This window comes from Oncorhynchus gorbuscha, linkage group LG17 (genome assembly GCF_021184085.1).
Source record: "Oncorhynchus gorbuscha isolate QuinsamMale2020 ecotype Even-year linkage group LG17, OgorEven_v1.0, whole genome shotgun sequence".
Taxonomy (NCBI): Eukaryota; Metazoa; Chordata; class Actinopteri; order Salmoniformes; family Salmonidae; genus Oncorhynchus; species Oncorhynchus gorbuscha.
In genome coordinates, this window is record NC_060189.1 from 21,855,546 (window position 1) to 21,871,490 (window position 15,945).

The following is a 15,945-nucleotide window of genomic DNA, read 5'->3' on the forward strand; positions in this document are numbered from 1 at the left end:
AATGATGACACACAGTCTGGCTTCATAAGAAACAAACATATCTCTAACGATATCTCTAAACTAACATACACTGCTCTATCTTTTTAATCTTGACAGTAAAATAAGCAAAGAGATAGACCAGATGCTTTTCAACTTTCTGTTGAGAAACAGTACCCATTACGTTAGGGAAACTGTTGTAATGGACAATAATAATACTTATGAGTATGGTGGGCTGAATTTTCTGGGACTTTTCTACTTTTAATAATACTATTGAGATCAATTGGATAACACAATTCCTAACACCCACTTCTATGTGGAAATGTTTTCTTCATCATGTACTCTCTAATTTTGGTGGCCTTAGCTTCATGTTGGTTTGCAATTATAATATTGACAGTTCCAGTGAAACTCTGCTTTTCATTGGCAGGTTTTCTTGTCATGGTCCTTAATTTATAAGCATCATTTCTCTACACACAGATATTAGCCTATATCTGGAATAATCAGGAGATATTGTATAAAAAATCAAAAATAAATTGTAGAATATTGGTTCCAAAACAATATCCTATTGGTGAGCCAACTCGTAAATGCAGAGGGTCTTTTACTTATCTATGAGGAATTCTTATCACTTTACAAGATCCCTGTAACACCTAAAGATTTTGCAGTCATTTTAGATACCATTCCCTCAGGTGTTGCTTTATTATTCAGGAACATGTCGAGACCTGACCCTCAGAATTTATCTTTGATTACCCCTGTTTACTCATCAGTAGGAACGATATGTAATTTCTTTTGGTCCATACAGCAACAATAGAACTACACGTGACCTGTTTCAACATGATGTTGTGTCTTATGTCATACCTTATTGGAATCATTTTTTGATCATATCTGTTGGAAAAAATATTGGATGTTGCCTCCCACATACAGTGGGGCAAAAAAGTCTCAGACACAGTCTGGAACCTGTCTTATTACTCCAAGTGAATGATCTGTCAGATGGAAACCTCTCTCTACATATGTCAGTAAGATCACATTTATCCATAAAAATATATATATTTAACCCAAATTCTGATTCGTTGGCCTACCTGGGGGCCATCTATCAGTTGAATTATCTATAGTAATGTTAAAGTCCTCTCGTATAAATAATAACGAATTGGGAAATTTAGATAACCAATTAAATATACATTACTCTACAGATTCAAGCAACTCATTAATCCTATGTTTGGTGAAGTCTTCTTCTACTCCGACACATCTCGAAATGGGAGTGCCAATGTGCTTTGCGCCTCCGGTCACCTCTTTGGGTAGATTTCACTTCCTGTATGTAACAGGTACCCGAAGAGAGAGAGTGACACACCTGTGAATTGTAAAGATATTCGGTTGTTTCTTTATAATCGACGACAGATACAGAATTTACAGGTGACACGTTAATTTATAGTGCTGTTTTGAACAAATATGAATCTATAAAGTTACAGAAGAGTTGGATCTTGATTATTTATTTGTATGTTTGACGTAATTCTTACCTTTGAAATCAGAGGAACAGAGATATACAAAAGTCCTGAACGTTTCTATACAATTGATTGGTGTGTGTGTGTATAGTATAAAGATAGACTGCATGGTTTTTGTATGTTATTTAGATCATGTTACGACTATTTATTTGAATGATAATGTATATTTAGTTAATGCATTCCATGATATGTTATTTGAAGTTGACTATATATCGCTCTGTTTTCAGGTCATCTGTTGGATTATCCTATATTTGTGGGAAATAGTTTTCCTGGACTGTTTTGTAGAATGACTACTCTCCCAATTGGATTGTTATTGGGCGCTTTGGTGTGCTTTATCGTTTTCCTGGTACGCGCTGAGGCCCAGCCATTCGGGGAACAGTGCTTGGACAGTTTCGAAAAGGGCAGAGAAGATTTCGTTCTCGACACGGATGACTCGGTGAAATACGGTGCGACTTTCATCATTAAACCGAAGGTTGAGAGCACCAATGACTGTATACGCTCGTGCTGCAAAGATCCCAAGTGTAATGTCGCTTTCATGGAGAATGGCTCCGGTGAGGGCATGATCAAGTCATGCTTTCTCTTTGACTGTCTATACAAGCAGCAGTACGTCTGCCGATTTGTCAGGAAGAAGGGATTCCTGAACTACATCAGAGACGTGGTGTATGAAAGTGATCTGGCCACAAAAAACCTCCCAGGTAAAACAGGCAGACTGGTCTCAGACTGCCCACTATGTACCCTTAAAGGGCTTACCATTACATTTAGGTCCAATGACCTTACATGCTCTTTTCAGATGTAGACTGGCTCTGGCAACCAAAACAGCCAAATACTCCATATAAACGTGAATCTATTCTCAAATGCATAATATGGTTCAAGGAACCTAAAGCTTTACTTCATATCACATCATCATTTCACAAATGCTACATATACATTTACTGCACTGTTTAAACTGTCTTTATCCCAGTTGCAGCCTGTGACAACACGTTTCTGCCTGCTTTCAGGTACACACACAGGTGTTCACGTGCTAAATTAGCACAGGTGGTCCCTCTGTCTTCTGTTAATATACAAAGTAACATGGGAACATGGTGGTGTGGGTACACTAACCCTAAAAAGGTGTTTAGGAATTTAACCTTTTAGTTCTTTGAAAAGTATTTCTTGCTGGTATGAAAGACACTTTCCTTATGCTTCCAAAAGCGTCAGGGCTCTCAAGAAAACTCCCCCTGGTCAGAAGATGCACTACATGGCCAAAAGTATGTGGATTCTGCTATTTAAGCCACACCCTTTGCTGACCGGTGTATAAAATCGATCACACAGCCATTAAATCTCCGTAGACAAACATTTGAACATTGGCAGTAGAATGGCCCGTACTGAAGAGCTCAGTGACTTTCAACGTGGCACCGTCATAGGATGCCACCTTTCCAACAAGTCAGTTCTTCATTTTTTTGCCCTGCTAGAGCTGCCCCGGTCATCTGTAAGTGTTGTTATTGTGAAGTGGAAACATCTAGGAGCAACAACGGCTTAGCCGCAAAGTGTTAGGCCACACAAGCTCACAGAACAGGACTGCCGAGTGCTGTAGTGTGTAAAAATCGTCTTTCCTCGGTTGCAACACTCACTACTGAGTTCCAAACTGCCTCTTTAAGCAACATCAGCACAATAACTGTTTGTCAAGGAGCTTAATGAAATGGGTTTCCATGGCCGAACAGCCGCACACAAGCCTAAGATCACAATGCCAAGCATCGGCTAGAGTTTTGTAAAGCTCTCCGCCATTGGACTCTGGAGCAGTGGAAACACGTTCTCTGGAGTGATGAATCACGCTTCACGCGATGGGTTTGGCGGATGCCAGGAGAACGCTACCTGCCCGACTGCATAGTGCCAACTGTACATTTTGGAGGAGGAAGAATAATGGTCTGGGGCTGTTTTTCATGGTTCGGACTAGGCCCCTTACTTTCAGTGAAGGGAAATCTTAATGCTATAGCATTCAAGGACATTCTAGACGATTCTGTGCTTCTGACTTTGTGGCAACAGTTTCCTTTTTCAGCATGACAATGCTCCCGTGCACAAAGTGAAGTCAAAACAGAAATAGTTTTTTGGGATTGATGTGGAAGAATTTGACTGACCTGCACATAGCCCTGACCTCAACCCTATCGAACACCTTTGGGATGAATTGGAACTGGGATACTCAAATTAGTATATGTTATATTTGGTATTGTCTTTGCAATTTGTAACATGTACAAATTTCAATTCGTAACATGTCATACAAATTGTAATTCCTAAAACAAACGAAATAGATAATGGACATCCACAAATGAATACATACCATACGGAGTGTCCCGGATTTACATTTACTATGTTATGTCTACCCCAGAGTCCAGGTTGAAACGGGAGACCCAGGTATCACTCTCACACATCACAACATAGACACTCATCAAATTAACTAATTAAGTCTCCAATGAACTTCATGTCTCCATTGAACTGCTTACTAAAGGAACATGAACACACATACCATTTAGCTATATTATTATGAGCAGAGAAAGCAACGCACTACACTTGGACTGTCTGTGGTTTGAATCACAACAGACAGGTCCTTTATCTCCAGAGGAGGTGAAACCACCTGCTTAGAGAAGAGCATTACCCACACACGCCATGGCTCAATATAGGGCTTATTCTATGGCTCATTATAAGGTCCCTTGTCACAGTCTGAGGTTTCAGTTTTCACCTCATTGCTGCTGAGAAAGCTGCTTACAGGGGAGATTGGTATTGTGCTGTGAGTCAAGTAATGGATTGCAGACTTGAGTGAATAATGTATATCAACAGGATGTAGTTAGCAACTGGGCATGAGCACCACCAAACAAATTGATTTCCTGAACCTTATGTTGTTAATGTGTTGACACTCAAAACCCTTCAAGAAAATGAAACCTATTCAAATTTCAACCAGCCAAATGATCTTTGTATCTTTAACCTAACGGTATATCTTAAAGCTGCATGTATGTTCAGTATGAATATGTTGTATTGAACGTGATGAAGGTTGTATTCAACTTCCAGGTGAAGTGGACAATCCTCCAGAGGCCAATGGAGGTCCGGACAGAGTGGTGCAGCCCCAGGAAAGTTTAACTCTGAATGGCAACGAGAGCAAGGACGACCACGATATTGTCACGTACCAGTGGCACCTAGTGTCAGGGAACACCTCCGCTGTCATTGAGGTGGGCGATGATGACTGGGCCATCAGGGAGCACTGGTCAGGCTTTATTGGGATGTTTGGGGCATTTACCTGATCAGAGTTAATGGTGATTGCTCTTTCACTGTGTAAAAATACATGAGAAGAACAGGTCACCCTGGGAACACCAGAGGATGAGGATCACAATTAAAGCTTCTCTATTTTCAATGTTCTGCCACACAAGAAAACATTGATACATTTTCTTTCCTTGTCTCCTAGAAAACTACATTTAAAGACCAGGTGATCGTGTCCAACCTGGCGTCTGGAGTGTACAAGTTCCAACTGACCGTCACAGACTCCAGTGGGCAGTCCGACCAAACCCAGATCACTGTCCTTGTGCTCACCCCTGAGCAGTCTGAGAGTGAGTATACGAAAGTATATGTGAAACACCTGCAAAGCTACACAGTTTAACACAGTTGTTTTGAGGGTGAAGGGACATGCTGTATTTATTGAATTTCAATGCATTTATATACAGTTCGTTGCCTGTGTATGAAATCAATCTAAAGTGACAATGATCTTTGAAGTGGTCTACATCCGAGTGATCTGTCATGTTTGGAGTAGGGACAATGTGGAAATACTATGAGAAACTTTGACATTGAGGTGAGAAGGACTGATGCCCTTCTGACCATATTGGTCACTGAACGCATAATGCAAGTGAATGCGATGCCACTTAAATGTTTTCCTTCTAAACTGAGGGAACTGACTCTGCAGTTGGAATTTTTATGTGAAAAAGAAATACCCGATTACAAGTATACACTGAGTGTGCAAAACATCAGGAACTCTTTCAATGACATAGACTGACCAGGTGAATCCAGGTGAACGCTTGATCCCTTATTGATATCACTTGTTAAATCCACTTCAATCAGTGTACTGTAGATGAAGGGGAGGAGACAGGTTAAAGAAGGAGTTTTAAGCCTTGAGTCAATTGAGACGTGGATTGTGTATGTGTGCCATTGAGTGTGAATGGGCAAGACAAAATATTTAAGTGCATTTGAACAGGGTATGGTAGTAGGTGCCAGGCGCACCAGTTTGAGTGTGTCAATAATTGCAACGCTACTGCGTTTTTCACTCCTGGGTTGTTCACTCACAACAGTTTCCTGTGTATATCAAGAATGGTCCAACACCCAAAAGACATCCAGCCAACTTTACACAACTGTGGGATGCATTGGAGTCAACGACCTTGTGGAATACTTTCGACACCTTGTAGAGTCCATGCACCAATGAATTGAGGCTGCTCTGGGGGCAATAGGGGGTGCAACTCAATATTAGGAAGGTGTTCCTAATGTTTTCTGCACTCAGTGTATGTGGTATGTTAAGTTCATTACTCATTTTTATGACTTTCAAATGCTTGCTGATGACTCTTATCGGTTGTACTGGTTTAAGTTGATTATGATATCAAGTCTTGTTGTAATCAACTCATCTACTTTTCATGCCACGTGACATGGCATGAGAATACTGTCAAAAAGACCTGTCCAGGCAAGCTCCTTTGATTCCCGTAGAATGAAATCAACATTTCCAGATTTCAGAAAGCACATTCATAAGTAGATTTGTCTCAGCTTGTACATCTATATGTGGGCTCAATCGCCAGATACAACAGCTTAGTATTCTTCTTTTCCTAGTAGCTGTTTACTCCATGGCTGTGAGTGACTGAAAAGCCCATATGTCCTCCAAGAATGACCGTTTTGGCTCATAACAGGATGACAACTCATTATCACACTTGGTAGATACTTGGTTGATCAACAGTGCTGCCTGGCTGTTCATGATAGGGTAACAGGGAATACTTAGGAATCAGACAATTGGAAGGGTTTTCTCTGCCATGCCCAGTTACATGAATGTGTATGGAATGGATAGACACTTTTCCTGGGCTATCAGCAGACACAGGAAGTCAGGAAAGCTGTGGGGATTTCCCTCCCTCACACTCTGCTCCCTCTTTCCTTCCTACCCTGCCCTCCCCCTTAACCAGTCTGTCTGGTTTCAGCTTGGGTTTCACAAACTCACGCAAACTCCTTTAATGTCATGGCACTCTAAATACAGACTCTTGTTACTCAAACACTTTGAAGTTATTTCTGAGTCAGTTATACAATTTGGAGCATGTTGGTCCAGTCTTAACAGACTGAGCAGAGACTATTAACCATTCATTGATCCAGTTACCCATTAACTAGTCTCTACTGAATGGTGTTAGGAATGTTCCTCTGTGGAAAGGCCAATGCATAGTGACCCCTGATCCGAGTCACACAACACGTACAGCTAAATGGCTGCATGCGTTAATGCTGTATGAATTACAATGAACATGCTAGTAGAATCACAATTAAAGATACCCTGACAACATGAAACCCCTCTCAGCAAAATATATGTACTGTGAATGGCTATTAGTGTTTTACATTGACTGTGGTACACACATGGTTCTGTACCTAATGTTATTTTTAATGTCTCAATTAACCCAGTCATGTTGTAATGACGGAATGGCTGGGTAATGTAATGCAGGGTAGTCCCGATGCATCCACTAGCTTGTCGTGAGGCACACAGCTTTGCGTTGCACAAGTGAAACCACTTCCTCTGACAGTTATGTCTGCTTTCTTTGGGTTTACCACATGTCTGTTCACAAGCCAGTCCATCCACATGTATTTTCAGTGGATGAAGTAGGCCTGGTTTTAGGGAAAGTTACTTAGCTTTTTTATATTTGACACATCAGGTCCAATCAAAAATACCATTTTATTTGTGACATGCTTTGTAAACAACAGGTGTAGAGTCACGGTGAAATGCTTACTTACGGGTCCTTTTCCAACAATGCAGAATTAAAGATAAAATAAATAAAATATTGACTGGCTCTCTAATATTTTACACAATTTTGTAATTTTTTATTCGAAGGTATGTTTAACTTCTATGTTATGAGTTATGTTTATAAGAAAATGTAAAAATAATTAAGTGTTGCACATGAGGTAATGAGCTGTTTGACTAAATGATTGATTATGTAAGCAGTTTATGAGCAATGTTTTTCCCCAAAAAGTGTTACACATGATTCTGTCTGGGCTTCCACCACTGAACCACAACATAAAATTACATTCACGTGACGTGTGTATTGTTTTATTACATAATGTTATATCTAATCGCCAGTTATATCTAATAGCCACTCTCTGATGCTTCAACCTTCAGATCACTGCATGGTCCCCAAGAAGGTGGGTCCCTGTCGCGGATCCTTCCCCCGCTGGCACTACAATGCTGCCTCAGAGAGGTGTGAGGAGTTCCTGTTTGGGGGCTGCAGAGAGAACCTTAACAACTACCTCTCCCTCCAGGAGTGTGCCAACGCCTGTGATGGTGTGTCAGGTACTATACAGATCCCTCTTGTTTTTCTGAGAACAGTCTTTGAGAAGATTGGTTGGTTGATTGGTGTTTCCTTTCTTGTAGTTATTCACAGAGGTCGAACTGGACCACTTCCAGCCCCTAGAGGTAAGACTGACTTACATTTATCGTCCTCAGGTGTATGACTATAGAAAGTAGCTGTACTTGTAAGCTCCAGCGTTTTGGCTATGCCTCCCCAGTCATTGACATACGGCAAATATATGTATATTTGAACTATCTGTTGACTGATGCATATCTATTGAGACGTATCAGTTACCTGTATTACTTCTGTATCCTATAAGGTGAATCTAAAAGTCACTTTTACCTCACCTCTTCTGCTCACCTCTGTGTTGTTGTGTTAGGTCTCCTGTTCACCTGTGTATTATGTTTAGAGGTGTGATAGGTCCCCAGTTTACCTGAGTATTATGTTTAGAGGTGTGATAGGTCTCCTGTTCACCTGTGTATTATGTTTAGAGGTGTGATAGGTCTCCTGTTCACCTGTGTATTATGTTTAGAGGTGTGATAGGTCCCCTGTTCACCTGTGTATTATGTTTAGAGGTGTGATAGGTCCCCAGTTTACCTGTGTATTATGTTTAGAGGTGTGATAGGTCCCCAGTTCACCTGTGTATTATGTTTAGAGGTGTGATAGGTCCCCTGTTCACCTGCGTATTATGTTTAGAGGTGTGTGAGGTCCCCAGTTCACCTGTGTGTGTTGTTGTGTTTTAGAGGTGTGTGGAGTACCCTGTGGGTCAGGCCAGTTCTCCTGCACCAACGGCTGCTGCCTTGACCGAGGCCTGGAGTGTGACAAGGAGCAGCAGTGCAGCGACGGCTCAGATGAGGAGAACTGTGAGGACTGTAAGTACCGGCTATGCAAACCAACCCTAATTTACATACAACACTGCATTGGCCTTACCTTACCACTGACCTTACATTACAAGTGCAGTCATGAAGTGAAACTATTGGGGTGCTCAGTTGTTGTCATGTGATGTTGCTTTAGGGATACTTCGGTATTTTGGCAATGAAGCCCTTGATCTACTTCCCCAGAGTCCGATGAACTTGTGGATACCATTCTCTGCGAACAGTTTGACGGAAGTTGCTAACTAGCGTTAACGCTAATGTTAGTTAGAATTGGCTTGCAAAACTACCTCTAACATCCTTCAAACTGGATGCAGAGATATAAAAATGGTATCAATGAATTAATCTGACGCTGTGGAAGTAGATAAATGTCTTTATTGCCAAAAACCAGAAGTAACCCTTTAACTCTTGTTTTCTTCCTTTCATCAGTGAATAATAACTTCCAGATTCTACTGCAAATTCCTGTGGATGAACAGAAAGGTTGAGTTTTACTGTTTTGAGACATGTTCATAACAGGAATAATCTCGGATTTTGTTGTTGAGTTAACTGATCACATATGGTGCCTACCCCTACTCTGGCTCTCCTTACGAACGCTGATCTCTCACACACGTTCTTTCAACCACAGTTCGCTGCACGGAGCACCCCAAAACAGGAAACTGTCGGGAGAGTTTTACCAAGTGGTACTACAACCCTGTCTACCAGAAGTGCTTCCGTTTCAACTATGGCGGCTGCTACGGGAATGAGAACAGATTTGACACTGAGGATGCTTGTATGAGTACCTGTAAACTGGTAACAGGTAGGTTTTAAACTGATTCTACACTTTCAACTGATTTTCAAAATTGTTGCACTGTTATTAGGGATAAACCGATATGGAATTTTGAGCCGATACCGATATCCAATATTTTACTTGCCAAAAAAAACGATACCGATATTTAAAAAAATGTGGCCTTTTAGGCATTCTAGTACAGTTAAATAGTTGAAACACACACACACACACACACACACACACACACACACACACACACACACACACACACACACACACACACACACACACACACACACACACACACACACACACACACACACACACACACACACACACACACACACACACACTGACCACGTACAGTATGTCCCCATTACCAGTAAAACATCATCAAAGCCAATTTCTTTCACTTACTTGCTGTGCTGTTTCGTTGATCATTTGTTCAGTCGTTTCATTCTCAACCCGGATTTCATTATACATGTCAAGCAATGAAGTTTCAGCTCTGTCTGTCCGTGGCCTCTCTTCCTCAGTGCGCACTGTCCCTGTGTCCATGTTCATCTTGTCCAGCTGTCTAGCATTTCACGGAAACCCTGTTTCTTGTCTGCTTGTACCTAGCATGGTGGTGACACAGTAAAGAGGCTCAGAGTGAATGCCACCGAATCACTTGTTCACAGCCTCTAGTAGAGTACTTTTGTAAGTTTTAACCCAACGGTCTGTGTGGGCAGTTTTGTTGAGCAGGCGTTTCAATGCCATGACAGAGGGTATCACGTCTGCTGCAGACACAGTTTTTGATCTTATTTCTCAAGTCGGTTGTTCCAATGGAGCTAACAGCACCTGTTTTTGTTCCAGCAGGCTCTCCATGTAAAAAGTGCTGTTCCATCTGGTGGAAACGTTTTGCTTACGCCTTTTCGTTTTCACTCCAAGCTGCCTCTGTATTGCTTGCTGGCGGCTGTATGCGAGCTGTGAGTGTTTAAAATGACCCACTATCTTCCTACCTGTTGCCACTGTTTCAGATAGGCTGCGTTGGGCCAAAACACCTTCGTTCACAGCCAGTTGCAGCGTGTGTGCCATGCATGGTCAAACTGGCGACTCCGCATTCTTCCAAAGCCTTTGTCATGTTACGTGCATTATCGCGTAGCACAGCGTGTACTTTGTTCTTGGGTATTTCAAACATGTTCTCAAATGCCATTGAAATAGCAGCAGCAGTATGAGAACCAGCACCTTCTTGAGCATGCAATACGGCTTTTCTCAGTACAAAATCCTCGTCGACCCACTGTGCTGTCAGACTCAGCATGCTGATGGGGCTGACGTCGCTGGTCCAAATGTCAATCGTGAAGCTAATAGCAGCCTATTAGCAAGTAGCTCATGGATGTGCGTTTCAACAATACTGTGTAACACCGGTAGGGCAACATCTGTAGAATGGCGCCTACTTGCTAGTGTGTACCGGAGCTCGAGGTGCTCGACCAGTCGGCGAAAGCCAACATCCACCACAGAGATCGATTTATTGTCATGGGCAATGAATGCCATTATCTTGGCGTTAATGGATTTCGCCTTTGAGTTGTCTCGCGGAAATTTTTCTTACTCATTCAAATGAGTGACCGACTTGAACTTGTTTCGTAGTTGGAAAAGTGCGCTTAGTTTTTTTCTGCTTTTGTCCTAAATAGTCGCTGAATGTCTGGGGGTGATGCACTTTCTCCCCTCAGAAAATAATAGCAGCACAAATGTTGCATTTGGCCTTTTTTGTCATCTTCCTTTGAAACTTTAAAATACATCCACACAGCAGACATTGTGGGCTAGGTTAGGAATGCGTCATTACGTCATCTACCTACGTTATACAGGTATGCATGTGAGCTTTGACATCGGTTTTGCATATCGGCAAACTATACATAGAGCCGATGTTGCCATTTTTAGCTAATATTGTCTGATTCCAATATGCTTACTGATATATTGTGCATCCCTAACTGTTATATTACCCTTTGAGATCATAATAATGAAATGTTTCAGAGATAGGAACATACTCTATGTCAGCACCACTACATTGTGTGTATCAACAATACTGTAGCTGTGTAACAACTGACTTGTCTCTTTTCCCTACCATGTGTTCAGAAAAGGACATCTTTGAAATAACGAACCGATATGAATACCAGGACACTGACGGCCATGTAGGTAATTAGCTCTTCTTTATTCTGCAAGATGGAGCCTTTGGCCCGTCAGGACTCCATGGAAAAGACACCCTGACAATAATCCTTTTTAAAACCAATTATTGCACCCCGTCAAGTTTAAGGGCCTTGGGGGTCAAAGCTGGTCACAAAGATCTTGTGATGTGTTTTTCCCTGCACATTTTCCTCACTTTACTCAAACACTGTGATTGTTGCACATGATTGATTGTCGGTCTGTCCAGTTTTTGCTTCCCCACACATGCAGGATCCTTTCATATAGTTATTGACTTACTGGTGTGTGTGTGTCTCTCTCATGCCCATCCTCTCTCAGGAATCATAGTGATAGCTGCACTGCTTGGCCTGGCCATCATAATACTGCTGGTAGTTCTGTGTTACTGCTTCATGAAGGGCAAGAAGGAGCAGACTCGGCGCCAGCGGGTACCCGTCAATGGCTCCCAGGTCTACACCAGGGAGGACACAGAGCGCCTGGTCTACAACACCACCACCAAGCCCATCTGACCCCTAACCTCTGCCCCCGGAAGCTGCCTAGATGCAAGCTATCATCATTGCATGAATTCAGATCAATATTTGATTTTATGTGAACCTTTTTGTGTACCAGTATGTTTTATTTTCCCCAAATATAGTCCTGTTTGTTTGATAAGACCTTTACCTTATTGTTGTAATATAGGCCTAAGAATGTTTATTAGAGTTTGACTTCACTCAGGAAAACAAGTGGCAGAAATTATTCAAAACTACACTTGCCTTTTTGTCTTCCTTGCAGTAACCTGTCAGAATTTAGATTGTTGGTCAGCAATCCTGCACTCCGGGTATAACGGTCCTACAATTAAATCCACAAATCTGACTTCATGTAAACTGTTGGAATAGTGTGGGAGATGAAAACATTCCAATATTGCTAACTAACTATTGATTTGTTATTCATCTTATTGTGTTTTATCATATTTCAGGCATTTAAAAAAGATATGTGTTGCTGGAAATATATTGTACATTATTGACACCCTTTGTCTTAACTGGTAGAAGTTAGAGCAAGTTATTGTACTTTTATAGTTTATTTTGTGATTATTAAAACTGATATTTCAGAAGGAAACGGAAGAGGGGAAAACAGTGAGTTTGTGCCTCATCATGGTGGTCACATGTTATGGGAAAATATACTCTTTATATATTCAACTTGTATCATTAACACTTTTGTATGTAGTTCTCTTTTACCATTAGTGCTCAAATCCTAAATAAAATGCTGTTCCCAGAATCAAATCATGAATACAACAGGTGTAGACCTTACAGTGAAATGCTTACTTACAAGCCCTTAACCAACAATGCAGTTTTAAGAAAATACCAGTAATAACAAATCATTAAAGAGCAGCAGTAAATAACAATAGCGGGGCTATATACAGAGGTACTGGTACAGAGTCTATGTTAATGTGCAGGGGCACTGGTGTCAAGGTAATTGAGGTAATGATGTACATGTAGGTAGAGTTATTAAAGTGGCTATGTATAGATGACAGAGAGTAGCAGCAGTGCAAATAGTCTGGGTAGCCATTTGATTAGCTGTTCAGGAGTCTTATGGCTTGGGGGTAGAACTGTTTAGACATGCCTCTTGGACCTAGACTTGGTGCTCTGGTACCGCTTGCCATGCGGTAGCAGAGAGAAAAGTCTGACTATGGTGGCTGGAGTCCTTGACAATTTTTAGGGCCTTCCTCTGACACCGCCTGGTATAGAGGTCCTGGATGGCAGGAAGGTTGGCCCCGGTGATGTACTGGGCCGTACGCACTACCCTCTGTCGGTCAGGGGCTCATAAGTAAGCATTTCACTGTAAGGTCTACACCAGTTGTATTCGGCGCATGTGACTAATACAGTTTGATTTGCCTTGCAGTCGGAGGCCAAGCAGTTGCCATACAGGCAGTGATGCAACCCAAATCAAAGTTTATTTGTCATGTGCGCCTAATACAACAGGTCAGAGGAAGGCCCTAAAAATTGTCAAGGACTCTAGCCACCATAGTCAGACTTTTCTCTCTGCTACCGCATGGCAAGCGGTAGCAGCGGTAGGCTTATGTCACTGGGCAGCTCTCAGCTGTACTTCACTTTTGTAGTCTGTAATAGTTTGCAAACCCTGCCACAACCGACAAGCATTGGAGCCGGTGTAGTACGATTCGATCTTGGTCCTGTATTAACGCTTTTCCTGTTTGACGGTTCGTCGGAGGGCATAGCAGGATTTCTTATCGTCCGGGTTTGAGTCACGCTTTTTGAACATGGCTGCTCTACCCTTTAGCTCAGTGCGAATGTTTTCTGTAATCCATGGCTTCTGGTTGGGGAATGTACGTACAGTCACTGTAGGGACGATGTCCTCGATTTACTTATTGATAAAGCCAGTGACTGATGTGGTGTGCTCCTCAATGTCATCGGATGAATTCCTGTGCTAGCAAAAAAGTCCTGTGGTTCAGCATCTGCTTCATCTGACCACTTTTTTTATAGACCGAGTCACTGGTGCTTTTTGCTTTAATTTTAGCTTGTAAGCAGGAATCAGGAGGATAGAATTATGGTCAGATTTGCCAAATGGAGAGCGAGGGAGAGCTGTGTGTGGAGTAAAGTTGGTCTAGAGTTTTTTTCCCCTGGTTGCACATTTAACATGCTGATAGAAATGAGGTAAAACTGATTTAAGTTTCCCTGCATTAAAGTCCCCGGCCACAAGGAGCGCTGCCTCTGGATGAGCGTTTTCCTGTTTGCTTATGGCAGAATACAGCTCATTGAGTGCGGTTTTAGTGCAAGCCTCGGTCTGTGGTGCTATGTAGACAGCTATGAAAAATACAGATGAAAACTAGTGTGGTATATAGTGTGGTCACCAGCTTATCATGAGATGCTCTACCTCAGGTGAGCAAAACCTTGAAACTTCCTTCGATATCGTGCACCAGCTATTGTTTACAACTATGAATCGCCCCCCCCCCCCACCCGTGTCTTACCAGAGGCTGCTGTTCTGTCCTGCTGATATAGTGTATAACCCGACATCTGTATGTTCTTAATGTCGTCGTTCAGCCACAACTCGGTGAAACATAAGATATTACAGTTTTTAATGTAAGATAAAAATAAACAGGATGGAGTTAAGCACAAGCAAAAACCTAGAGGAAAACCTGCTTCAGTCTGCTTTACACCAGACACTGGGAAAGGAATTCACCTTTCAGCAGAACAATAACCTACAACACAAGGCTATTACAAAGATATTACAGTTTTTTTTCAAGATAAAAATAAACAGGATGGAGCTAAGCACAAGCAAAAACCTAGAGGAAAACCTGCTTCAGTCTGCTTTACACCAGACACTGGGAAAGGAATTCACCTTTCAGCAGAACAATAACCTACAACACAAGGCCAAATCTACACTGAAGTTGCTCACCAAGAAGACAGTGAATGTTCCAGAGTTCAGAATTACAGTTAGATTGTTTTTATGTCAAGACATGAAATTTGCTATCTAGCTAGGACACCCAACACCTTGACAGAGCTTGAAGAAATATTGCACAATCCAGGTGTACAAAGCTCTTATAGACTAATCCAGGAAGCCTCACAGCTGTAATTTCTTCCAAAGGTATTTCTAACATGTTTTGACTCAGGGGGACAAATACTTTTAAAATCTAGGTATTAATGTTTCATTTTTGATTATTTTGTAAGAAATGTTCCTCAAAAAATTCCACTTTGACGGAGTATTTTGTGTAGATTAAAAAATGGGAAATCCATTTTAATCCCACTTTGTAACAATAAAATGTGAAGGAACCCAAGGGGGTGGGGGGGGGTAAATATATATGATGCCCACTGTATACCCTCCTTTGCAACCCTGCTCGCAGTGCTCTCCAACCCTGTTCCTGGAGAGCTATCGTCCTGTAGATTTTCATTTCAACTCTAATCTAGCACACTATTAATTAGCTGGTTGATAAGCTAAATTGGGTAAATTACAACTGGGTTTGGACCAAAAGCCTACAGGAGGGTAGCTCTCCAAGTACAGGGTTGGAGAGCCCTGCATTACAGCATATTGTTATTCCCATGCATTACCCAACCATTACCAGCAGATGGAAATATTGACTTTACATTGACTACTGCTCAGTCACAATGGAATAAAATTACTCTTTGACACTTCACTGC

General features: G+C 41.7%; 1 protein-coding gene across 1 annotated transcript; it reads left to right on the plus strand.

Moving 5' to 3' along the window:
- The first annotated feature begins 1,245 nt into the window (after positions 1-1,245).
- spint1a (serine peptidase inhibitor, Kunitz type 1 a) lies at positions 1,246-12,990 on the plus strand. Its single transcript, XM_046309616.1, has 11 exons — positions 1,246-1,383; positions 1,700-2,167; positions 4,512-4,669; positions 4,903-5,044; positions 7,837-8,007; positions 8,089-8,130; positions 8,749-8,877; positions 9,307-9,357; positions 9,503-9,673; positions 11,753-11,812; positions 12,137-12,990. Exons 2-11 carry the CDS (start codon positions 1,759-1,761, stop codon positions 12,322-12,324), a joined length of 1,521 nt encoding a protein of 506 aa, XP_046165572.1. The 5' UTR covers positions 1,246-1,383; positions 1,700-1,758; the 3' UTR covers positions 12,325-12,990.
- The last annotated feature ends 2,955 nt before the right edge of the window (positions 12,991-15,945 follow it).